General features: G+C 39.5%; 1 protein-coding gene and 1 non-coding gene across 4 annotated transcripts; both read left to right on the top strand.

The window, feature by feature from the left end:
* The first annotated feature begins 851 nt into the window (after positions 1-851).
* LOC117718375 (U6 spliceosomal RNA) lies at positions 852-956 on the top strand. Its single transcript, XR_004608059.1, has one exon. It is a non-coding gene; the product is annotated as a U6 spliceosomal RNA (small nuclear RNA).
* Positions 957-21,408: 20,452 nt separating this feature from the next.
* LOC117717581 (keratin-associated protein 21-2-like) lies at positions 21,409-22,049 on the top strand. 3 transcript variants are annotated; one of them, XM_076911196.1, is made up of 2 exons: positions 21,409-21,553; positions 21,680-22,049. In XM_076911196.1, exons 1-2 carry the CDS (start codon positions 21,453-21,455, stop codon positions 21,834-21,836), a joined length of 258 nt encoding a protein of 85 aa, XP_076767311.1. In that variant the 5' UTR covers positions 21,409-21,452; the 3' UTR covers positions 21,837-22,049. The 3 variants fall into 3 exon arrangements, with proteins under 3 accessions (XP_076767311.1, XP_034370716.1, XP_076767310.1); XM_034514825.2 differs by having other exon boundaries at positions 21,409-21,675; positions 21,778-22,049; XM_076911195.1 differs by having other exon boundaries at positions 21,409-22,049.
* The last annotated feature ends 5,111 nt before the right edge of the window (positions 22,050-27,160 follow it).

Below are 27,160 nucleotides of genomic sequence, written 5' to 3'. Positions count from 1 at the left end.
ACTGCAGCTTTCTCTCTCTCTACTCTTCCCAGTCTCTCCTCCCACCACCTCCTCCAATCTACTCCTCCCACTTTTCCCTTCAGAAAAGAGCAGGCTTCCTGGGCATATCAAACAAACATGTCATAACAAGTTACAATAAGACCAGGCACATGCCCAGTAGGATGAAAAGGGTCCTAAGGGTGGGCAAAATAGGCAGAGATAGTCCCTGCTCCCGCTATTAGCAGTTCTATAAACCCACTAAGCTAACAGTCATAACATATTTTCAAAGAAGTTAGCTCAGAACAAATACAGGCTCTGTGTTTGTTGTTATCAGAGTCTTTCCAAGTTTTCATACTAAAGAGAATTACGTTGATTTTTTTAATTTTAAAATATTGTATTTACAAAATAGGACAAAGCCATGTACACACCACCACCCCAATTGCTTCCCAACGAATTCCTAGCCACCAGAAAGAGTTTTAGAAACAAAATGCAAAAGATGATCATATTGTTTGGGTGAAACAAAATAGGAGAAGGTGCTGAAATGTTGAGATTACTGCTTAGAATTTTAAATTTTTATTTTTGAGCAAGAACCAAATAAACATTGTCAAAGTGGAAACAAAACAGAGATTATTGGATCTCTGTAACAATGAATCATGAAAGAATTGAAAAGCAGAATTAGCCAACAGAAAGGTAAGAAATAAAAGTACTTTCCATGCTGTAGGAAACACAGTAAGCCGCATTGGACTGTAACCACCCATCCTTCTCCTTCTGTGTTGTTTCATACCTTTTCACAATGAGAAACGAACGGGGTAACAATCCCCCAGCTTGCTCACCCTCTCTTGTCATGTCTCCATGTGAAATAACTTAATTATGTGCTTGCATAAGCAGCGTGCATACTAAAATTGGAACGATGCGGTGGATTAGCATGGCCTCTGAACAAGGCTGACATATGAGTATTTGAAACATATTTTTTTCTTAACAACTTTATTATTATAATAACCAAGCCAGGTGAAAATACAACAACAACAAAGAAAATAATATTCTTGGTGAACCTAGGTTTAAAAATATTCAATAAAATACTTACGAACCAAAATACAGACATCATGAGTTCTTTGTAAAAGAAATAGCATTTTCCCCACCCTTTGACACTTGCACAAATTTGTTCTCCTTAAATAGCTTTAGAACATTTTTTGAATTATTGCTCCAGGTAATAAATAACACAGCCCAGATCCTTATAAACACATCGTCAAATAAATACAAAACTGTGTATTTCTTTAGCACTTTATCTAATGAAACTCACAGAAAAGGTTGAGGTTTTCAACTGAGCTAAAAAAAAAAAAAATGTACCAGTGTTTGGTCTTTTCATGATAATACTTCTTATCTGAAGCTTAAAATAAAAAAATGTAGATGCTGGTAAAACTATTTCAAAGTTTAAGTCTTGCATATAAGTTCTTGACTCATGGAAATTTCCAATATTCAAATGTTGGATACAAAACATCATTGAGATGATGTAATGTGGAGTAGCCAGGACCTCGTCTTTATTGAACCCCTAAGGCTGTTGATTATGGCAATCAATGGAGCAGCAGACCACTGATCTGATTAAGAACTCTCTGGTTTTATTGACAATTTATGAACTCAGGTTTAATGCTGAAGAGGGAAACTGAAAACAACTCTCATGTGTCTTATTTTTAAGGAAAGATTGCATTTGGTATTTAGTCCAGGCTTGGAAGAGATAGGATGTACTGAGAACTGCCTGAAAGAAGATGTGGTTTAACCTTGAGTCAAGGGTTCTTTACAGTGAGATCCTTTGATTATCTTTGAGGTGAAATTTAGAAATAACCAATTTGTGTGCTATAAATTGGGTTGTGTAGCTTTGTCCTCTGCATGTTTTCTGAATTCTGAATCTTGCTAAAAGAAAACTTGTTGTTAATGTTGTGTGTGTGTGTGTGTGTGTGTGTGTGTGTATGGTGTATGTATGTATGTATTATGTATGTATGCATTATGTATGTATGTATGTATGTATGTATATAAGCAAGCCAAAGGTGACTGATGGATATATTCCTCAACCAAGCTCCACCTGAGTTTCTGAGACTGCCTATGATGGCTGGCCAGTGATCTATAAGGATCCATCTGTTTCTGAATCACCAGCATTGGGCTTAGATACATGCCACTTTTCTCTATGTATTCTAGGGATCTTAACTTAGGTCCCCATGCTCATGATTTGGTCACGGAGCCATCTTTCCAGCCTGTATTATTGCTTTTGAGTGAACTACTTTGCTTGTATACACTATTAAAAGTGAAAACATGTATTATTTGCACCATCCCAGTCATTTGATCATTCTCTATTTGTTCTGAAAACCCCGAACACTATATATAGTTTATCTGATGGGCACCGACGGTCTCATGAATTGACAGTTGCTGCTGACATGAAGCAATTGAAGCAACTGTGAATTCATAATAACTTTTATGTTCAGTGAAAATTCAGGCTAGTGCATCACAGGCCATGAGTAATTTCTAAGAGCTGTCAGTCACACAACCTCTCAGTGCGTGCACATGGCTTCTGGGAAGATGTGTGGAAATACTGCTGGATGTGATTTGGCATGATTTTAGCTTTCTTTCAAAATCATTATTCTGTAGTTTTCTTGTTTTGAAAGCCTCCCCATCAAGTAATTAACAGATCCTAAGTAGAAAAGCTTGCATGCTTTGCTACTGCACCACAAACCTAGGGTTATTTGCAGGCATAGGGTTAGTTACTATGAAAGAAGTATTGCCTAGATTACTGGCATCATCATTAATATAACTGAGGCCAAGTGATATGGTCTTCTTCAGGCTCTTTCTATGCATAAATTAGGTACACTGACCACTAGTTTCATCTGAATTCTATAAAAAAAATAATAACTAGTTACCATTCCTATTTATGGTCTTTCCAACATTTAAAAAATTATTTTTATTTGTTTACATTCCAAATATTGCTCCACTCCCGGTCTCCCATCCCAGAGTTCTTCACCCCACCCTTCCTCCTATATGCATCTGAGAGGGTGTTTCCCCGGCCCCACCCACCAGCCCCCACCCCTGGCATACACCTTCCCTGGGGCATCAAGTCTCTATAGGATTAGTTGCATCCTCTCCCACAGAGGCCAGACAAGACAGCCCTCTGCTACATATGTGCAGGAGCCACAGACCAGCCCATGCATGCTTTTTTGGTTTGTGGCTTAGTTCTGGGAGCTCACAGGGGTCTGGGTTAGTTGATACTGTAGTTCTTCCTATGGAGTTGTCATCCCCTTCAGCTCCTTCATCCATCCCCTAACTCTTCCATAGGGGTCCCTGATCTTAGTCTAGTGGTTGGCTGTAAGTATCTGCATCTGTCTCAGTCTACTCAGGCTGATGGAGCCTCTTAGAGGACAGTCATGCTAGCCTCCTATTCTAATTTAGACCCCAAAGGGCATGCATGTTATGTACTCACTGATAAGTGGATATTAGCCAAAAAGTACAGATTACCCATGATACACCTCACAGACCATAAGAAGTTAAAGAAGAAGGAAGGCCCCAAGTAAGGATGTTTCAATCACACTTAGAAGGGAGAGCAAACAATCTTGGAAGGCAGAGAGAGTGAGGGACCTGGGTGGGAGAGGGGCGAAGAGAGGGAAAAGGGGAGAGGATCAGGGATGGGGGATGCAGGAGATAAACCTAGAGGGCCAGGGGAACATATGGAAATATGGGACTCTAAAAAGTCCCAGAGACCTGGGCTGTGAGAGGCTTCCAGGACTCAGTGGGGATGACCTTAGCCAAAATGCCCAACAGTGGGGAAATAAAACCTGAAGAGACCTCCTCTAGTAGATATTCAGGGACTCCAGTGGAGGAATGGGGTCACTAGCACACTTTCAAAATTTTTGACCCAGGATTGTCCTTGTCTAAAAGAAAAGTAGAAACAAAAATGGAACAGACGTTGAGGGAAAGGCCATCCAGTGACCAGCCCAACCCGTGGGTGTGCACCAAACCCTGACACTATTACTGATGCTATGTTGTGCTTGCAGATGGCCTTCCCAACAAATTACATTCTTCTGGTGATATAGACTTACAGAGAAAGAACTTTAGCTATAACTGGTAGGACAGTGTGGTACTGGCAGGCCCACACTCATACACTGTTACAGTCTCCCTGCTTGCTGTTATATGAAATGACAAAGCAAACGATGTAGCAACGGCAGACTGTGTTTATAATAAAGCACCAAGGTGGTTGTGACATTAGCCAATGTGTAGACTTAATAACTAGATCATTGCTTTTATGAGCATCTCTTGGGTGTGGAATACCCAGCGGAGAGGAATATCATTGCTCTCATTACACATTTTAATCACTGTTATTCCCAAGTACTGGAAACTGGGTCATTTTCTCACTGAGCTTTATGGGAACCTTTTCATCATCCCATGGAGTCAGTAAAAGTCATTTTAACTGTAAAGCATCGCCAAGTGGTGAAGATATAGAAAGTTAACACCTTCTTTCATCATTCCTCCTTCACTACCACACACACTCTCTTGCTGAGTTCTGTTTTCTAAAGCCCCCTCTTCTTTGCACTGCCTCTTCGGTTGCTGTAGGCTAGGAATTCCATGCCTTTTATATGGTGTGAGCAATGGTCTCATAAAGATTCAGTTTTTCTTTTGTCTAGTTTTTTTTTCCCAGAACATTATTGAAAGACTTAATGTCTTATGTCCGACCATATTTGATGTGTTTTGATTCAGCAATTGTGTTGCATATGCACAGAAAATGGCCATGCAAGCTATAAAAAAACAAACCATCCCACCATGGTATTAATGAACTTATGAGAAAACAAACAAAAAGCAACATGATAAAAAAAATGTAACAAAGTTATACCTAGTATTCTGTTTTTGCTTTTAACAGTGACTTCTAGTCTTTACTTTGCATATAAGATTAAAGCAACATTCTATATATACCAAAATATAAAATTATTTCTTCTTCTTTTGTGTTTACTCTTTTTTATTGAGTATTTTATTTATTTACATGTCAAATGTTATCCACTTTCTAGGTTTCTTCTCTTCAAACTCCTATTTTATACCCCCTAACCTCTCCTATGAATGTGCTCCCCTACCCACCCATCCACTCCCACCTCCCCACCCTGGCACTCCCCTCCACTGGAGCATCGAGCCTTCACAGGACCAAGGGCCTCTCCTCCCATTGATGTCCTACAAGACCATCCCCTGCTACATACTCGGTTAGAGCCATGTATTCCTCCATGTGTACTCTTTGGTTGGTGGTTTAGTCACTGGGAGCTCTAGGGGATCTGGTTTGTATTGTTGTTCTTCCTATGGGGTTACAAACCCCTTTAGTTCCTTCAGTCCTTTCTCTAACTCCTCCATTGGGGACCCCATGCTCAGTCCAATGGTTGGCTGTGAGCATCTGCATCTGTATTTGTCAGGTTCTTGCAGAGCCTCTCAGGAGACAGCTATATCAGGATCCTTTCAGCAAGCATTTCTTGGCATCTGCAATAGTGTCTGGGTTTGGTGTCTGTATATGGGATGGATCCCCAGGTGGGACAGTCTCTGGGTGGCCTTTCCTTCAGTCTCTGCTCCACACTTTGTCCCAGTATTTCCTTTAGACAGGTGCTATTCTGGGTTAAAAATTTGGAGATGAGTGGGCGGCCCATCCCCCAACTGGGTCCCTTGCCTAATCTCTGGATATGGTCTCTACAGGTTCTACTTCCCCTTTGTTGGGCATTAATTCATGTGTTTAACTTAACTACCTATAGAGTCATTAACAGGATGTCATGGAGGACACTCTTCAGTATAAAAGGATCTGCTAAAATCTCAATAAAAGAAGGGAAGACTGGTCTTGCCAGCTGTCTGCCTGACGGTGGTAGTCCACACAGGAAAGAGTTCCATGAGTAAAGGTAAGAGTGTAAGAGAGACTGGGCAGTCTTCTTGTCAACTAAATGCAGAAGGCACTCATCTGGAACCTTCTACAATCTCTGATTCACATCCACCTACTGTGGGTAGTTTGGGCAACTTAACAGTTTTACCACTGAAGAAAACAACACTTCTTGCCCCAACTACCTTTAGCTGCTGATAGTTCCTTATGATGGGACCTCATGAGTACATTCTCCACCCGTGATAAATATTAACTGACCTGTGATTATCATAGGCTACTTAAGAAAGCTAGATCTATTACTTGACAATGTTATGTATGTGCATAATGTATTCTGATTATACCTACCCCTACTCTTTCTGATTTCCTTCCCATCTCTGCTGATCCTCATCTTCCCCTTTCTTCCTGGAGTCCCTCTCCTGATTTCATATCATTTTGTTTTGTGGCTGAGTTAGCATGATATATACATATATGGGGGTGGGGGTTGTAGCTAGCCATTTGATTATAGGAGACTCACCATTGTCTATACCACTGAAGCCAGTCATTCTTCCTCCATCAGTATCTATCTATAAACAGTAATGCCAATCCCCAGGTAAGGGGGCTTCCATCACCATCCATGAGTAAAGATTAACAGGCCCAGTCTCGTGTAGGGAAAACAGTTGCAATAAAGTTCATATGTGAATTAGTTATGTCATGCCAGGAAGATACTGTTTCACAACCCTCTTCCCCAGTATTCTTTCTGTCCATTCAGTGATGTTGACTGAGCTTTGGAGGGAGTGATAGAGATAACATAGGGATGACATTCCAGAGTTACTTAATCTCAGAACCTTAAGTAGTTATGAGTCTCTGCATTCTCTAACATTCAGTGCAAAAAGAAGCTTCTCTGAACAAGGCTGAAAGTGGTGATTGTCAGTGGGAATGCACAAGCAATTAGAATGTTGATAACCCATCTATTTAGCAAAACAACAATAGTAAGACCCACCCCTCCAAAGGTTCTACAGGATATGTTTAAACATGAGGCTAATGGGTGTTATATTTATAATCAAATGTAACAATTTTGTGGTTATCTAGGCTGTTGTTTTTGACTATTTTATTTATGTTAAAATTAATAAAAACATAATGTTAGAATGAGATGATTTTAAATAACAGATCGAAATCTTTATTTTTAATTAACCAATGATTCGTTTTCTCACTCTTATTTTATTTTATTTTAAACCATTTTCAGCTCAACTGACAGTTTTGAGTCAGACATTGGACTGTATCTTAGGGATAGATAAGAGAGGAATTGCTTGCAAGTATATGGAATTCAGAGAGAAAAGTAGAGAAGCCATGAGAAAATTGTACTGTAATGCCACAGGAGTGAAATATCAAACTATATGAGTCACAGAAAATTTCTTAGAGGAGGTGGTATTTCTATTGAAAGTCCAGAGCTGGATTGTTGTTGTTTTTTTTTTTTTTTTTTTCAGACATGCCTCTGTGAGGAGTATGTCCCAAACATTGGAATTATAATATAGGAAATTCTAAGTCTCATTCCCAATATTTGGGAACATAGTGTGCAAAGAAGTTAGCAAATTGAGGGGATACAATGCGAGGTCACTTTCATTGTATTTTAAATAACAAATGATTATGTGAAGTGTGAAGTACCTCACATGAGGTACTTTTAATATACCTATGGAAAAGAAAAGTTTGTTTTGCCGATGGGTTCATGCTTTTAATGTCAAATAGCCACTTATCTTTTGACAAGTCAGTTATGGCTATCCTCATCATGAACTTACGGATGCTTTAGAGTGGTAAGCGGGAATGTACTTTGCTTAAGTTGCAATGAATAGACAGGATAACAGTGTAAATAGTGAGTAGGGTGTTACTTTAGCAAGTTTAGTGTACAAGAGGTGGAAAATGGAGGGCTATTCACTTTGCAAGTCCCATGTCCCAAGGGCTTTTTGCATGTGTGCTGTCTATTGCAGTGCCTCTATTATCAGCATAGGCCAGGAGTCTAGAGCAAATGAGCTGAGCGTCCACTGGTGCCAGGGTTCGGATCCCTCTTAACTCTACAGAGCAAATTGTTTCCATTTCATTTCTCATTCATGATGGAGCAGAAACATCTACTTTGTTTCCTCGGGTTTCGGAAAGGGTCTATTTCTTTGGTGCTGTAGAATACATCTGTTTATTCCAAGTTGACCGTATGAGAGAGGGAGAGCTTAAGACTGGTGGTGTGGGCAGATGTGTGGAAGAGAGGGAGAGAGTAAAAGAAGAGAGAAAGGGAAGGGGAGGATGAGGAGGCAAAGGAGGAAGAGGATGAAGAGGAGAAAGGAGGGAGAGGAGGAGGGAGAGGAGTGAGAGGAGGAAGAGGAGAGAGATTGCTGGTTGGGTTTCTTCTATGAATATGTAGGCGATTCCTGAAAATACTCTTTTGATTAAATCTGCTGATCAGAGGACTTCCTACATTAAAGGTAATTTCTTGTACTTTTGCCCTAAGAGGTAACATAATCATAAGGGTCCCGTCCCCTCACTACATTTACTCTTTGTTTAAAAGAATGTTACAAATTGTGGTGGTTTGAATAGAAATGGCTTCCATAGGTTCATATATTTGAGTGCTTGGTCACCAGGGAGTGACACTATTAAAAGTATAAACTCGGTGGAATAGGTGTGGCCTTTTTGGAGGAAGTATGTCACTGGGAGTAGACTTTGAGTTTTCAAACTAAGCTTAGTGGGTCTCTGTCTTCCTGCTGCCTGTGGGTCCAGATATAGAACTCTCAGCTCCTCTCCAGCATCATGTCTGTCTGAATGCTACCATGCTTCCTGTCATACTGATAATGGACTGAACCTTTAAAACTGTAAGAAAGTTTCAATTAAATGCTTCTCTTTATAAGAATTGCTGTGGTCATAGTGTTTCTTCATGGCATCAGAAATGGGATATTGCTGTAACAGGCCTGACCATGCTGCTTGTTGGCAGAATGTGGACACTGGGACTTTGGGTTAGGAAAGCAATTGAACACTTTAAGTGGGGCTTAATGAGCCATGCCAGTAGAAGTATGGAAAACAGAAGTGCTGAGAGCAATGTAGATTATAAAGGCCAAGCTCAAGATGTTTCAGAGGAGGAGAATAGTAACCAGTGGCCTAGAGACTCTTCCTATGATATTTTGGTGAAGAATGTGGCTGCTTTCTGCCCTTGTCCAAAAAAAGCATCCCTGAGGCAAAACTGGAGACTTTGAGATTGATGGCATTGCAGAAGAGATTTCAAGAGAGCTTGATAATGACTCTGTCCTGTGGTTATTAGTGGTCATAGTTATGTAGATCCATAATGAAAGGGAGCAACCTGAGGGAGGAAAAATACAAAGTGTATAGTTTGAGAAGAGGGGCACCAGGAAGCAAAATGAACCTAAGTCCTGTGCTCAAGGAGATAAACAGATTAAAGAAAAGCCTGGCGCTAAATGTAATAAAGGGAGTGATAGCCTTGGCAAGACCTCACCCAGCTAAGCTTCCAACTTATAAAAAAAGAAAATAAAAGCTTCAATAGTGAAGGAATCTATCAAAGCCAGCAAGCTGATACACATATCATTGAATGAGGTGGGCATGTTCCAGCCCTAGCAAACAGCAGAGCTCGGCAGGCAGCTGTGGCAATGTGGTTCTGGCTTTGGAGTCAAGGATACATGAAACAGGTTATAGACTCTCCCTCCATTCCTAAGGAAAGCTATTGAGACCAGGCATGTGCCAGGGGTGTCCCTGCATGGAAGCTCAGAGAGGGCTTTGAGTGAAGCTTGAAAGGAAAAGCCTGGATGGTGTTGGAGACCCCAAGCTGTAGGAGATGCCAGGGCCATGGAATACCTACCTGCCAAGGAAAGGTGCAGACTGGGTGTGAAACTAGCCTAAGGGAGAGAGAAGTATGGTGCAGTCACAAAGGGGACAGGAACTGGAGATCTGTGTAGCCCTTTGATATCAGATATGGAGATGCTGACTTTGGAGTTTGACCAGATCTTGTTTGTTCTTGTTTTCGTCCAGTATCCCCTCATTATTCTCCCTTTCCACTCTCTCAGAATGGTGATGGATATTCTGTGCCATTTTATGCTCTGCTTTTTGTTTTTTGTTTTGCCCATTCAGAGGGCAACTACAGTGTCCTGTGGCCAATAGTATGCCAACTGTGCTGGGTGTTCTTAATGGAGGGGGACCTAGTGTTTATTGACACTACCAAAAAGTGAATGAAGGAAATAATCATTATACAATGACTTGAAAAAGAAGGAATTTGACAAATGAATTAGAAAAATGTTTGACTTCAGTAAGGCTGAAGGATGGCTATTTTTAAAAGTATGAATTTGATTTGTTCTTTGTGAATTTTATGTATACACACAATGTATTTTGATCATATCCACACTCATCTTCCCCATCCAATTCTTTTTGGATCCTCATCATGGTCCCTTCCAATTTCACATCCTTTAACAAATAATCCACCAAATCTAGTTAGTTTGAAAATATACACATGGCTATGGGGCTATCCACTGGAGCATAGTCAACCTACCAAGAGCTGTACCCTGCCCGGGCAGTGGTGGCGCATGCCTTTAATCCCAGCACTTGGGAGGCAGAGGCAGGCAGATTTCTGAGTTCGAGGCCAGCCTGGTCTACAGAGTAAGTTCCAGGACAGCTATGGCTACACAGAGAAATCCTGTCTCGAAAAACAAAACAAACAAACAAACAAAACCCAAAAAACAAAACAAACAAGCAAAAAGAGCTATACCCTGAAGAAAATTGATTTACCCTTTTCTAGCAACCATTAAGTGTCAAGGGATCCTCATCTAGGCTTGGGAGCTCTTGTGCCCTCCCCAGTCCATACTTGAATGAAGATCAACTGGCTTGATCTTGCGAAGACCTTGTTTAGGTCACCACTGCTGCTGTGAATTCATGCAAGCAATAATCCTGTCACATCCAGAAGATACTGTTTAACTCTGTCTGTCACTGACCTCTGGCTGTTACATCTTCCTGCCCCCTCTTCCAGCATGTTCCCTGAACCTTGTGAGGAAGGTGTGTGATATAGTTGTCTCATTTGTGTTTGAAAACTCTAATAGATAAGTATTATCATCTTATCAATTATGATTGAATAGTGAGAAATTTACACAATTGGCCAAAAACTTAAGCCTTTGTCTTTAATAGAAGTATTGATTTGTAAAGTTACAAATACTTTTAACTGTTACAAAAATATAAAATCTATACACCTTACTGGGGGGTACTGTTATGTTTTTACACATTTATGTATTGTTGTTATGTTTAGATTAGGTTAGATTATCTCAAAGATCATTTGTTTACTGGCAAAGCTTTTTTTTTTTTAATCCCCCTTTTGAAATGCATCATGAACTAAGTGTGATTATTGTTGATATTGGTAATTGCTATAAAGGAAAGGACACTCCTGGGGGAATTTCCCTCCGGCTCTCCTATGATTTAACATCCATGAAAGAACAGCAATAACAATGATGTCCAGTCTAGAGAGGATATACAGGACTTGTGAATTAGCCACAGTTATTTTCTTGGAATGAAAGACCACCATTAGGTCAATAAAGATAAAGGTAGGTCAGTGGGTGAGCAATGGAGGCAAGGAGATGAGCATCAGATGATCAGGACACTTGTGTTAGGAGATGGAAAATGGCTACTTTCACTAGAAACACTATGGAAATGGTACTTTATAGTGCTTAAAGTACAGAAATAGGCTCAGGGAATGTTGTCTCTGGTATTAGAGAACTGTATTTTATGTTCTTTGTCTCAATCAAGAGACCATAATCAGAATAAATAAATGCAAGACTCGGTGGGTCAGACTTGCCAGCTTAAGAGCTTCCTCTAGTAACTAGTTCTGTCTAGAAAAACAGAGGCAACCATGGCTGCCCTGACTCTGAAGGAATTAGAGCACAGAGGCCCATCAACCTATGTGCACATTGCCTTTACAGTTCTAGCTTCCAGGAGAGATGCATGTCTGACTGGCTCTGCAAATCTGGTGTAGTTGCTGGACTTACATAAACAAAGGGCAGTTTTGGAAGATGAAGGCTTCTGAAGAATGACAGTGCTGGGCACAGAAGCAAAAGACAGGAGATCTGATCATAGGATAACATAACAGAGAAAGAGATCAAACAGTGATGGTAAGATTATAAATTAGAACATTATCTATCTAATACTGAGTAAATTAGTGATCCAAAGCAGGATTTAGGGGAAGTGTCTGAGTTGGGTTATGTGTACATATAGACAAAAATATACCTCTCAAACTGTTTAGATTTTGAAGTAGTAACATTCATGCATCAAACATTGCTAGAATATGTTTTGGAATTTAGTCAGTACTGTGAATTTAATGATCTATAATAAAGTTTTAGATTCCAAAGGAATTCACACTCCTGTAAGTGTTAGGGATAATAATATCAGCTATTAACTTTATATTAGATATGAACCTTCTGGAATGAAGCTTTATCAGCCCGTGATTCATAGAACTCAAATCTTCCTCCTACTCTAAAGAGATAGGTACATATGGGATTACATTATTTTAGGATGAAGAAAATGAAAAGTCAAGTGAATTGCTTACAGAATTGCAGAAATATAAGGCTTGTGAAAACCATCTTCACTTTCTCTGATTCTTGTCTTTACTTAGTTCTTTCAGGAAGAAGAACATAGGTTACCCTGACCTCCAGAGGCAAAATTGGAATGGGGGAGTGGGTAAGTTAAAATTTGTCAGTTACATTTGTCTTCTATAAATGCAGGAGTGTCAAAAATGTAAGAAATGATGTGATGTTTTAATTTAATTTTTATTTTTGAGAATCTTATATATGAGCACTATCTTTACAGCATTTCTATCCATTCCTCTTTTTGTTTCTCCTTACAAACTCCAAATTTGTGACTTTTTTTATTATCTATTTTCTCACACACATGCATATATATAAATACAGTCTGTTGAGCCAAGTGTTGTGCCATATGTATCTGTTTAGGACTGAGCACTTGGGATTGGATAATCTGTCAGGGGGCTTATGCTTAGGGAGTAATGATTCTTCCTCTATTAGCTTCTGTTAATTGACTGTAACTCTTCAATCTAGTGTTAGGGCCTTGTGAAATTTCTCCCATCCATGTTGGCATGTCAACTGGTAGTGGCATTACTTAGATCTTGTTTAATCAGTCATATTGTTGAGATTTTTTTCTGGGTGAGAGTTTCTCCGTCATATATCGAGTTTACCAACACACAGCAGACATCCTGGTCTTGTAGCTCTTACAATCTTTTTTCTCCCTCTCTGCTCTGTTCCCTAAGCCTTAAGTATATGTGTGATATTGCATATACTTCAGTTGGGATTGGCCATTTCATGGTCTTATATCTCTCTATTTTGAACAATTTTCATTTTCTGTGATGGTATCTGTCTGTGGAGAAAGAACTGTCTGTGATGAGTGGTGGGAGTGGCAACTCTTTGTGAGTACGAATGATGTGTTAATGTAAGAAAGAAAACCATGAATATCTGCCTTCTATGAGAAGTCAATATTGCCATTTCAATGCTTTTAGTGAAGGGCAATTCCTGGAATTTTACCTCTTATTAAGGTAATATTTGGAGTTTTATGACTAGGGAATAATACCTCTATTATTGTACAGCTATGTGTTTCTGGCTCAGACACTTTAAAAATTAGTATTCTTTTCTGTAAACTAGAGTACTAATACCAGTCTTACTCAATAAGAATTTAAACAAATACATTTATACACGTGCACACACATGTACAATTTCAAAGCCGCTCATTTTTTTTTTTTTAGAGGTCAAAACACATATTTTGATTCACACGGGACTGTGAGTCACATGTTTTTTTATTTTTCATTTTGTGAAAGGGTTATGAAACAGAAGGCAATTTTGTTTCAGGCCCATCATTAACTTGAGATAAATACCGGGAGACAACCAATTAAAAAGAGACTTCCTAACAGAATTAGAATGGCTCGTAAAATGAGCCTACTTGAAGCAAATTGCAGCTTGGATGCATCCCACCCATCCCTGATTGCATGTTGTAAGTCTGAGATGACAGGAAGCATCCAGACTTGCAAAGCTTCTGGTTGACAGCTCCTGCTACAGGCATCACCCCAAACTGTGGTTTGTTCCTTATCTGGAGCTTTCTCTAAAGGCTGTGGATGAAGCTGGGCAAGGGCTCTGGGTTTAGATCTGGATCAAACTAATGGCAATGGCCATGGTTGTGATTCTGACTACAGTTGTCATGGTCACCATTCACGTTTGTTAGAAGAGCTGCCATTCCCTCTTGCTTTTAAAAACCAATTACCAGTGCTTCATTTGCTGCTGAAGTAACAAGAAGAAATCTGTCTTAAGGAAGAAGACACCACTAGCTCTGATTCAATTTAGGCTCCTTGTAAGAACTTTTTTTGTGTCATAGAAGTGCTGTGACATTAATGGAAGATGAATTGCACTTCATTCACTTCCCTTCAAATTTAGCCTCTTCATTTCCCGTTGTCTTCAATTTTATGATGGCTGGCCATGAAAACAATTGTTCCACTACCTTCCCTCCTTCCCTCTCCAGACTTCATGTTCGACTCTGTCAACTCCATGTCACTGATCTTATTTTACATCCTCAACGACTCCAGATTTTGTGTCTCTTCTGTTTTATTATAAGTACAACTTGACGCGTCGTTTGTTGTGGTTTCAATCTTGTTTTTCTTTAAAACGTTTCCCCAGTTTTAAAAAATAATATACTTCTCACAATCACTCATGCTTGAAATAAAATAAATGTATAATTGTAAATGCATAAGTAAAGAATTAAGAATTTAATTTACATAAACTAAAACAAGTAATATCTCATAAACATGTTTAAAAGCGGAAGGAATCAGCCTAGGAGAATTAGGAAAACTATGTCATAGATCTGAATTGACTATTGGCGCCAATAAATCATGGAAGTGATGATAATAAATTTGACCTCAGTCTGGAGACCAAATCTCTGAATGTAGGACATAATGATGGATGAATATAGGAAGATACACTTGGTGAAAATTATTCTTATAATATCCAGTCTTACTGAGAGAGATGCCTTGTGAGTTATCAAAATACACACCGAAGTTTATAATGTGACAAAAGGACCAAGTGTCCTGCTTGGACTCATTAGATAATCTTTTAGGGAAAAGATTCTAAATATAAATTATCCTTTCAATAAGCCTCAACTCTTAGAGCTATATTGGCTCTTCCATGAAATACATGTGCCAGAGATGTCAGATCCTACATGAGACATGATAGATCCCCACAAGAGAGCTCCAGGCAAGTTGGCATAATTATGTTTACTTTAACCTTGCCATTCTGTGAACCACCCATGAAGGAGGCTAAGAAGCATTGACTGTGAGGTTTGGCCAGGTAGAGGAATCAATGTTGTTCTGATAGAAATAAGAGAGTGGAGGGCTACTGACTCTCTTGAATCTGTTGTCTCCCATACCTGTAGCAGTGATTGGATATTATAGTGAAAAGGGATGTAGTTTTTCATAAGATACAGTCTTAAAAAATCAGGAATAGGCCTGCCAGAAAACTAGGTAGGCATCCCACAAACTTTATCTTGTCTCTCTGGTCCCTTAGACACAATCCTGTAGTTTCATCCCCATCACTGCAACGAAACCCCTAACTACATCATCTGTAGATCTCAAAGACCATCCATTTTTAACCTCCCTCTCCCAACTTACCAGATCTCAACTCCAGCAAGTGCCCACTGCTAACAATCTGTCCTGTCTGCAAGATACATAGGGACAATGGTGGTGCTGAACTTGTGGGAATAGTCAACTAATATCTGATGTTTTCCCAAAGCATACTCCATGAGAAGGAACTCATGGTTAACCAAATGATTAACCAAAATTAACCAAAAACTAGAGACTAGATAGCCCAGAGATCTAGGTTATAGGCTAAACCAACATTAATGTTCTAAAACCAACTAACCAACCAACCAACCAAACAAACAACCAAACAACCAAGCCAAACCAACCAACCAATCAACCAAACAACCAGCCATCCAGACAACCAACCAACCAACCAACCAACCAACCAACAAACCAGACAAAGCCCCAATTCTCCAAAACAAGAACCAATAATTCCTAATGCTATTCTTCTTTACTAATAAATCAGTCCTAATCATCAAAGAGGCTTCCTCTGGCAGCAGATGGTAACAGATGCAGAGACTCACAACCAGACATTGTGCAGAGATCTTAAATTGGAGATCTTCATCAAATCCTTCCCCTCTGAGCTCAAGGAATCCTATGAAAGAGGAGGAAGGAAAATTTCAAGAGCTACAGAAGACAGAGGGCACTAGAAGAACAAACCCCCTAAATCAGCTAAGCAAGGCACATATGAGCTCATAGAGACTAAAGCAGCAAGCACAGGGCTCTACACCGAGTCCTCTGTGTATATATTATAGCCATCAATTAGCTTAGTATTTTTTATGAGACTCCTGATTGTGACAACAAATGAGTCTCTGACTCTTGTGCCTGTTCTTGGGACTCTTCCTCCTCCTGGGTTGCTGTGTCCAACTTTTATATGATAATCTTTCCTTCACCTTATTATATTTTATTTGGTTTGGTTGGAGAGAAGCCTATTTTTTTCTAATGAGAGACAGACAGGGAGTGGATCTGGAGGGGAGGTGGGGAAGAAATTGGAGCAGTAGAAGGAGGAGAAACTATAATCAGGATGTATTGTATGAGAAAAGAATCTATCGTTAATAAAAGAGAAAAGAAAGACTAGCAGTCTGGATAACAGAGAGAAGCTACAGTCTCTTTCCAGGGCCTTTTTGGTGGCATTCTGTGCTTGGCTTTTTATATACTGTACATTAGATGGTTTCATTTTCTTGGTTTTCCTAGCATTTTGATTTGAAGGTTGCATATTTGAATACCCAATGGATAGTAAGTTGGGACTTACTTCTTTGACTCTTAAACCTAGTTGCTTCTTCCTACCTTAAATTTGTTTGATCTACTATTTATGGCAGTGTGAACAAGTAGGATCCACTTTTCTCTAGCACATCACCTTTCAGCTTTTCTCTTACCTAGTCTGTTACCTATCTTTGTATTAGACACTAGCTTTTGAAGTCTAGGTATGACATGTCAGGCCTGAACTCACCCTGGATAGATTGAATGTGTCTCAAGTCAAGTAAGTAAAAAAACAAATCAAATTAAATCATTTAATTTTTTTAAATGGGAAAAAAGAAATATGAGAATAAAAACTGAAAAAAGCAAAAACAAACACAAAAAGTAAAAACAAAACAAAACAAAAACAAACAAACAAAACAAAACACTCGAAAACAATGAGAAGGAAAGAAAACCTGGAATGTTTTTAAGGCTTGACTGAGATCTCAATGATAAACTTTTTTTTTTTCAAAAATAAAAAAAAAATAGGTCTTCTAGATACTCAGCAATATGGAAAGCATTTGTTAAATTTTATATGAATTATATAATATGAATAAAAACATAAGGAGACAGTTTTCACAACCAAGTGTATAAAAGTTCTAAAACACAAGAGGGTTGTTTACTGATGAGAGAATCAAGAAAGAATTCCCCAGGAGGAAGCACTTGACTTGAGGCATGAAGTAAAAATAGAAACTGACCAGTCAGTTTGGGCAGAAAGACACTATGCCAAAGCTTTTATGAACACAGCTACTGGCCAGCCCCGTCAGAAGAAATCATTGCAAATCCTTCCTTATTCAATCAGCACTTTGTCATGAACAGGAAGGAGATTTTCTAGGGACATTTGTCATCAACTATGTGTCTTCAGCTTGTTTGAGGAACACTGGTTCCTTTAAACATGAGTTCCATAAGTATCTGCCTTATTCATGACATCAGATTACCATAATAACTTGAGATGATGTGTGCAGAGATACTTTACAAATAATAATAAAGACAGACTGCTTAGAGACATTATTTCCACTGTTTAATAAAAGTTCAGAATACTTTTGGAAGTAGAACCTATAAATCTAATATATGGTAAGGGTTTGGAGACTCATGTATAACACACATTATGGAAGTTTCTAGAATATGTTTCAATGCACAGTAAGAATTTATTATTTAATGAACATTTGACATTGGCTTACATATCCTACTGGATAGTACTCAAGATAACAAGCTATCAGTGTGGCTGTAGCCCAGACAATACATTTTACCATGCTATTCTATGAATTCTTCCTGAAGTTACTCCAAATTGTCACAAGATGCTTTTTTTAGTAGAAGACTAAAAATGCTACCAAGAAAAACACTATAGAAACACCTTACAGTCTTTCTGTAATTTCTAACCTTGAGACCATATGACCCAGTAGCATATGCTTGATGTTGTAGTTTTACTGAGAAATTATGAAAATGACTTAGTCAGGGGTGTGTGAAGGCCATGTACAAGATAATTTATTTTCTGGAATCTTTTGCTATTCTTCATATTATTTTTATTAATTAATTGTTTTATTTATTTACATTCCCTCACACAGAGTTCTTCCCCCAACCCCCTTCCCCTTTTGGTATCCGGCTATCCTCCTATCCTGGGGCATCAAATTTCTATAGGATTAGACACATCCTCTCCCACTGAGGCCAACAAGGCACAAAGTGCTGCCCCATCCTGCAGTCTGTTAAACTGCAATTCTTTCTAAAATATCAAATCTTTGGAACATGTATCTGTGCGGTCACTTGCAACTGATCAGTGCAAGGATTATCAGCCGGAGTAAGAGTTGGAGGAACCGGGCTAGTGAGATGGCTCACCAGTTAAAAGCACCGACTGCTCTTCAGAAGGTCATGAGTTCAAATCCCAGCAACCACATGGTGGCTCACAAACCATCTGAAACGAGATCTGATGCCTTCATATGGGTGTCTGAAGACAGCTACAGATTACTTGGTACTTGGGGCCGGAGTGAGCAGAGGACGAAGGAGCTGGGCCCTAGCAAGAGGGAGAAGAGAAGGGGAAAAAAGGTGGAGGAATCTTGATAAATATTGTTCTCTAGACACCATCTTTACTATGGATGTGCATGGATTTTAAACTTTTCAGTGACAAGTGTATAAGATGAAGTTCATTGAAAGATGCCTCTTTTTTCCTAATGAACTCTATTGAACCACAGAATTTCCAATATTCTGAAAAGTATTCCGTGTCATGTAAATGGAGCACTGAGTAACAATGCACACTTATTTACCACTAAGGTAATATATGACAACACACTGTTACATATGGAGGGTCATGGATACAGACAGAAGATACAGATAAATAGAGAAGAGGTCCGAATACAAATTATGAGCGTTTTCTTGGAGAATAGCTATGGCTCATTTGCATCTATAAAAGTACAATTTAAAAAACTAATTAGAGGAAAATATAAAAAGAAGTAATATTTCTTTGATGTTTTGGGGTTGTAATTGAAATTTAGAGTCAAATTAATCAACCTACTAACTACCCAACAATGCAATCAAGCAGCCATATTGTATGTACACCACCATAAATCCTGTCTATGTTTTGAACTTCAGTAGACTTTAGTTCTTCCCGGTGGCCTTGTAAAACGTGGTATATTTAAATGTTCAATTTGGTTTTACTCTTTTTGAGGTCTCAGCTGAAGCTTACTTACAGTAAAATATGGATCTGACCGGATGTTCTAAGGTGGGCCGTATAATCTTTGTTTTCATACACACCATAGTTTAATCTATGGACAAAAGAAGATTTCAACAGAGCTTAATAAGTTTATAACTTTTATTTACATGTAAGAAAGTATTTACAATTATTTACATCCAGAAAGTAGCACCTAGAAAACTCTTCCTGCAGGACAAGATTTGAGATTTTGACTTTAATGTATAAACCATAACTGTCTCCTGAGGGGCTTCATCTAGCAGCGAAGGGAGGTAGATGCAAAGACCCACAGCCTAACATCAGGAAGAGCCCAGAGAGTCGTGTGGTAGAGTAGGGTATAGAAGTGAGTGAGCTGGACGGGTCAAGGACACCATACAAAGACCTACAGAATCAACTAGTCTGGGACCATAGTAGATCACCAAGCCTGGGCCACCTACCAGGGAGCAAGCAGAAGCTGGACCGAGATACCCTACACATTTGTAGAAAATGTGCAGCTTGGTCTTCATGTGGGTCCCCTAGCAAGTGGATAGCAGGGGCTATCTTGGTTTATGTTTCCAGTCATTGGATCCCCTTCCCCTTCCTGGACTGGTTGGGCCTCAGTAAGAGAGGATGTGCCTGGTCCTGCTAGGACTAGATGTCCCAGGGTAGATTTAGTCTGAGGCGGGGAAGCTTCCTTTTGCTGAGGAGAAGGGGAGGAAGCAATGCAGGGAGGGATTTTTAAGTGTGGGACTGGGAAGAGAGGAGGGAAGAGGCTGTGTTTGGGGTGGAAAGTGAATAAAAATACATTATTGGGAAAAAAGAAAATTCTTTAGTTGTGGCATGGCGGCAACAAGGAAAAACTATTATCTGAAGAAATGATACTCATTTTTCTGTCTTCTATGTTGGCAGGGTCAACATGGTATGACCGCTGAGGCCTGTGAGAGAGCGTTATACGTCAAGATCACAACAAACGGCTCTGTTCATTGAAGTGAAGCATCAAAATCTGAAAAAAAAAAAAAAAGAGTGATGTGGGCTACTGTGAGCAGATGGAGTGAATTATATTTTTTTTTCTATATCCATGAAGTGTTAGAAGCTGCAAGAGCATCCTTGCTGTCAGCATCCTAATACTGTGCATTGTCTTTTAGCTTCTCAATTAAAGGTGAATGAGAAGAGAACGTTTTATTAAATTCCACGAACACGCATAGATCTCCTCTACAAACTCTGGCAAAAAACCTCCTTTTTCAGAAAAGAACGTAGCTTCTTATCTGAGATTTAAAAGTTTTGCTTTTCCATCCAGATAAAGCCAGTTATGTTTTTAAAGGTGCCTGAACAACAAGACACATTTTGGCATAGAGAGCAAGAGATAAGGAGGAGTATGCTGAGCTTCTCAGGGCCTCAGTTTGCCTGGCATTTGGAGGAAGACAGGATATGTAAGAGTCACATACAGATAGCACACTCACTACATCTGTATGCTGTAAGAGGCTCAGTAGATGCTCTGGTACTTGAGTTATCAGATATTTCTGGAGAGATGCTGGGCAGAAAGAGTAATGCAAAAGTAAACATTGGTAGAAGTTAGAAATTTAGAAAGAAAAAAAGGAGAGAGAGAAAGAGAGGGAGAGACAGGGAGGGAGAGGGAAGAAAGGAGAGAGAGAAAGAGAGAGAGAGAGAGAGAGAGAGAGAGAGAGAGAGAGAGAGAGAGAGAAGAGAAATTTTCTTACATTCTCTCCAAACTTTGCTATATGTGTTACACATTGGGTTATACATATAAAAAGTATTCTTCTGCTTGGGAACGTGACTTGACTGAGGAACCTCTTTAACAGAGGAAACTGAAATGATGATGCTCTTTAAATGAAATGAGAGTTTACAAAGTAATGTACTCCTTTTAAGCAAACCATTGTTGGTTGTCAACAGTGACTGGAATGTAATAGTTTAAATGTTTGTTCGTTAAGTCAGGGAATGAATGGTATGCTCTGACAATTACTGGCAGTATATAAAGGTCCCAGGAGAGTAGAGGCATCCACACTTGAGAAATATTCTTTTGTAACCCAAGTGAACTCTTCTCCATTGACAACATGTGTTGTAACTACTACGGCAACTCCTGTGGCTCTGGCTGTGGCTATGGCTCTGGCTATGGCTGTGGTTATGGCTCTGGCTATGGCTGTGGTTACGGCTCTGGCTATGGCTGTGGTTATGGCTCTGGCTATGGCTGTGGATATGGCTCTGGCTATGGCTGTGGTTATGGCTCTGGCTATGGCTGTGGTTATGGCTCTGGCTATGGCTGTGGATATGGCTCTGGCTATGGCTGTGGTTATGGCTCTGGCTATGGCTGTGGATACGGCTCTGGCTATGGCTGTGGTTATGGCTCTGGCTATGGCTGTGGATATGGCTCCTACTACAGGTCTGGCTGCTGTGGCTATGGACCATCTTGCTACAGAAGATGCTATTCTTGCTGTTAGAACACCCCTAAGAGAATACCAGTTGCTTCTGAAGTGACCCCTCTGAAGACCACGCTTCTTTATAGACCCATAGCCAAGATCTCGATATTGAAGAAATTACAAATTTGACAAAGTCTTTGACCTCCAGCTGCACATTTCTAGAAGGCATCTTTATGATCCTGGGATCTGCAGTATCGTCTCACTACTTCTGCTTTCTTGCTCTCTGGTTCTGTCGCCTGAACATGTTAATGGATGCAACATCTACACTTGGGAACATGATTTCTTTTTAATAAAATGGATCTTGGTTTCTAACGAACTTTTGTGTACTCATTTGTAAGATACTCCTGCCTTGGCTTATCTTGAAAACTGAGTTGACTTTGCAGTGACTGAGTTTTGCAGAGCACCTTGATTTGATTCTTGTGAGCCTATGTTACATCTATAATGTCTTCTCCCAGTGCTTTTCACACACAGCTCAAGACTTCATTCATCTAAGCACAAGCCACAGGAACATTTCTTTCTGCACTGAGCTTTGGAAAGGGCACTGTGTCTGAAATGGGGATGGAGAGGATGAGAGAGGAAGGATGATACCTACATAAAAGGTTATAACAAACATCCTGGGGGTAACAGGCACAGCCTGGGAGCTTAACGAAGGAATGAAATAGGAGAGGTTATTTTCAGACTTACTGAGGCAGTAGCATTAGATGCGGGTGTTAGGCAGGAGGATTAAAACCTAGGAAAGGGATAAGTTAGAAGAAAAGAATATTATTACATATTCTGTATCTGATAGAAATGCAAATATCTTTGCTGAATCCAGCCAAGTTAATTGATTCACTTAAACAGCAAGTGTTTTTTTGAATAGGCCACATCCCAGATACAATCAATGTATCACAGATGAGTTATATGTCTCTGTGTGTTTGCATCACAATCAAGAAGACAGCAAGCTAGGCAACCATGATGATATAACTGCAGCAGATGCAGCTCAGTGGGAGAGTAAGGACATATCAGTAAGTCTATTCAGGGATGGACTTTGAACTGTATTCTTTGAGATAATACTGAAAAGATGACAGTATCAAGGAAAGACAAAATAATTTACTAACAATGCTAAGGAGAAAAAGAAGCTTCTTACATTTTAGGACCAGGTGAAGACACCAAAATCAATGAACAGAACTGGCTACAGAACATTTGAAGTGCGGCAAGTATGAAATGAAGTGCAAAATAAAATACCAGCTGCCAAACACCAAATTAAGGGGGATCTTTGGAATGGGATTAGATATGACAATGGGATTCATTCATTCATTTATTCCTTCTATTATAATTTTTCTTTTATTGAAAACTGATTTTTTTTTGTCACATAACATATCCTGATTAGTTTCTCCTCCTTCTACTCCTTCCAATTTCTTCCCACCATTGCCCCTCACATCTGGATCCACAACCTGTCTCTCATTAGAATAAAACAGGCTTAAGGGATAATAATATAGTATAATACAAAAATATGTTAAAATTGGATAAAACAAACAGATATGAAAGAGCTCAAGGGAAAGTATAAGAAACAGATATAAACACAGAAATTAATTTGTTCACATAGTTAAGATCCCATACAAACATAAAACTGGAAGCCATCATATATACGTAAAGTACTTATAGGGTAAGGAAGAGGGGAGAGAGAGAGAAAGAGAGAGAGAGAGAGGGAGAGGGAGAGAGAGAGAGAGAGAGAGAGAGAGAGACAAAGAGTCAGAAACAGACAGAGACAGACAGAGGCAGAGAGACAGAAAGAGACAGAGGCAGAGACAGACAGAGGAAAGAGAGAGACTGGTAGAGTTAGAGAGACAGAGAGACAGAAGAATAGATATAATAGAACAAAATAAAAAATAAAATTAAAAAAGAAAAAAAGAAAAAAATCCCTGAGATTATGAGATAAAGATGCTCCAAAGATGTGGTTGAATTCATTTTCTCTTGGCTATCTAGTGCCGACTGTGGAACCTATATTTAAGAGCAGTCTGTTTTCTCTGTGAGACATCTTTGGAGAAAACTATATTTGAATTTGGAAGGGGTTAGTAATTGGAGATAGTGTCTGGATAAAGTATGGGGGCTTGTGTCTCCTCCTCTTTTTAGCTCTAGGTTCCTATCTGGTGCAGAACTGTGAAGGCCCTGTGCATGCTGCCTTAGTCTCTGTGAGTTCATGTGTGCAGCAGTCTTGATGTATTTAGAAGACCTTGTTTGCTTGTCCTGCATCCCTTCTGGCTCTTCTGTTTTTAGCCTCCTCTTCTGTAGGGTTCCTTGAGCCTTGGGTGTAGGGATTTGATGGAAAAACCTCTTTTTGTAGCTGAGTCTTCCGAGTTCTTTAATTCTTGGTATATTGTGTGGCTATGAGTCTCTGTACTTACGTTTGCTATAGGCAGGAGCTTCTTTGATGATGGCGGAGCAAGCCACTGATCTCTGAGTATGGCATAATGTCACTAGCAGTCTTTTGTTGTTATATTCCTTTAATTTAGTACTCTGTTTACCTTAGGTCCCTGGACTGTCTAGTCTCAGGCTTTGACCATCCAAACAGTCTCAGGCTTGGCTTCCACCTCATGGAGTAGGGTTTTAGTTATATCAGATATTAGTTGATTACTCTGAGAAACTATGCTACCAGGACACCACTGTAGATAGAAAACCTTCTAGATAGATTGGTTTTTATGTTTCTCCTCTGGTAATGGGCAGAGTGGCTTCTGGTACCACGGACCAGAAGGAGGCAATAGGAGAGAGCCTTGTAGGAGTAAAGTCTTAAGTTCTAGCTCAAACATGTTTGATGAGTTGTGTAGATGTTGTCTTTAGCAACAGGGCCTTGGCATCAGTTTATACAGCAATCCAAGTTTGGTCTAGGTTTCTGGTTGACATCCTGAAATAGAAGGTATACTGTTTCCTGTGTTTTGACTAGAGTGTCATTTTATGACTTGAGCATATGGAACTCTTATTTAGATTCTACCAGCATCAATAAGAGTGTCATTTCCTCAGCCCATGAATTGGTTATCACACAGGTGGACTTTCTGAGGTCTCTGGAGTTTGCAGATTTCACAAAAAGACTAACTTCTGGGGACCGTATGAGAGTCAGTTCTGAGCCTAGAGCAAGGACAGACTTGTTGGACCGAGTGACTCAGACTTTATCTAAAGAACATGGCGTTTTACATCTGGTACATTTGCAAGCCATATCTGAGCACCGGTATGATCTGTGTGATTCTGATGTGAGGATGAAAGACAGTGGAATGAAATTTTAATAATTATAGTGCTTTAGATATTATATTATTTCATTTTATTCCTTGTCATTGAAGGCATTCTGAAACAAAGACAGATGCCATTTAGTAAACTTGTAAGGTAATTTCTATATCTAGGAAAAGAGCTTTGCAAATTGGTATTTAATATTTCTTCTGAGTACCAGCCTGGGAGCACATAGGGAGGGACCCATGACTCCATCTGTACATGAAGGGGAGGATGGCCTTGTTGGGCAAAGGAGATTCTTGGTCCCATGAAGGATGAACACTGAGTGGGGGGAAATTCGAGGGTGGGGAGGTGGGAGTGGGGGGGGGTAGGTGGGGGCACATCCTCATAGAAGCATGAGGAGGGGGGATGGGATAGGAGGCTCCTGGGTGGTGGAGGGAAGGGGGGGTTAGGGGATAAAATCTGAAATGTAAATATAATTTCCAATAAAAATAAATTTAAAAAAGAAAAGTGTTGGTTTTAGTCAAGACATTTTGAGAATTTCAGATTCTTCAAAATGAGAATATGATAGTAATACTAATTAGAGAGAGAGAGAGAGAGAGAGAGAGAGAGAGAGAGAGAGAGATGAATCTACTGTAGGTTAGAAAAATGAATATTTGGGATATATATTCACATTATTGAGGAAAAGAAAGGCCAATAATATTATGGCATGTAAGTTGAGCCAGAATTGAGTTAAGCATCAACAAAGGCTCTTTTATAAGAAAATTACAATGCTTTTTACTTATGTGCTCTGTGTGCTATAGAGGTTCTGCATTTCACAAGCAAGTATTTACCTCTTCAGCCACTTAAGAAAATGTTAAGACTTATGTTATACTTTTCTGTGGCATCTAGGAACAAAGTGAGAACATGGACCCTATAGGAATCCAAAAACTTTAATTGGTTAAAAGGTGATAACTTACAGTTTCACTTTATAGTTATTAGGTGTGTGTGTGTGTGTGTGTGTGTGTGTGTGTGTGTGTGCAGGTGTTCTGTGACTACCAAGTGGGAATGAGGTGGCAGTAGAGAGTCTACATCTGTCAGAGTGCGAAGGTGAAGGACAGACCAGGGTCAGAAACTTCTTACAAATGTGAATGAATCGAATCAAACTTACAAAAGAAGGGAGAGCGATTCAGAGTGGATAACTTATGGAAAGAGGCCCATAAGATGTATGTTTATCTCTAGAGCAATGAACCCCACTGGGAGAAATTTTATGAGTAATAATTTTCAATTAGTAATTTTGGGTCTCTTGAGTAAACTGCAGTTTCAGGTCTAGCCACTTGCCAGATATGGCCACTGAACACTTGAAAATGATTGGTCTAAAAGGAAGTCTAAAATATACACTAGCTACCAAATGCCACAGTAAATATTGTTAAGTTGTATAGATTGACAATATTTTGGCATTATGTGAAGTTACATGGTACCATGATAATTCACCTATTAAAAAGAACCTTAAAATGTAGCCAGTGGGGCTATGGGGTGCCCAGTCCCAGTCAATCCATCAAAAACAACACTTCTGTACCTAAGGCACAGGAATATCATGGAAAAATGTAGAAGACAGAGTATAGAAACCAGTCAAACAGGAAGTTTGTTTGAGATTGGATCTTCTAGTTGTGTCAGGGAAGCCAGACTCTGAGAGTCTCAACAGCATGGCTTCCTAAACAAGACCACAACAATGATGTCTCTAGTTGGCATATCAGTGTGGGTAGGGAAGTTGCATGGGACTTCACTTTTAGATGAAGGAGCTATAGTTAACAGCTGCTGAGAGAGGCAAGTCCTGATTGGTTTTCCAATACTGAATGATCGGCTCTAGCAACAAAGAAATATAGTCATAGGGCCCTTTGTAAGATGGGCATCAAAGTATTTCCTTATAGTAGTCAAAGTTGATTAAAACAAATCCACTTTCATATTTTGTCTTTTATCTCTATGATCTCCTTAGCGATTGACAGGATTAACTCTGAGCTGTTCATGTCACTCATATAACCTGCACTGTTGTGGATTGCCCTGGTCTTGTATTTTGATGCTAATTCTGCTTTCCTGGGAGGGGCTGCAGACAAGGAGTGAATCAGTATACAGGTGACTTCTTATAAACTTTCTGCCCACTTTAATTT

This window comes from Arvicanthis niloticus, chromosome 12 (assembly GCF_011762505.2).
Source record: "Arvicanthis niloticus isolate mArvNil1 chromosome 12, mArvNil1.pat.X, whole genome shotgun sequence".
In the NCBI taxonomy this organism is placed as follows: domain Eukaryota; kingdom Metazoa; phylum Chordata; class Mammalia; order Rodentia; family Muridae; genus Arvicanthis; species Arvicanthis niloticus.
This window is presented reverse-complemented; position numbering and strand designations above follow the sequence as displayed.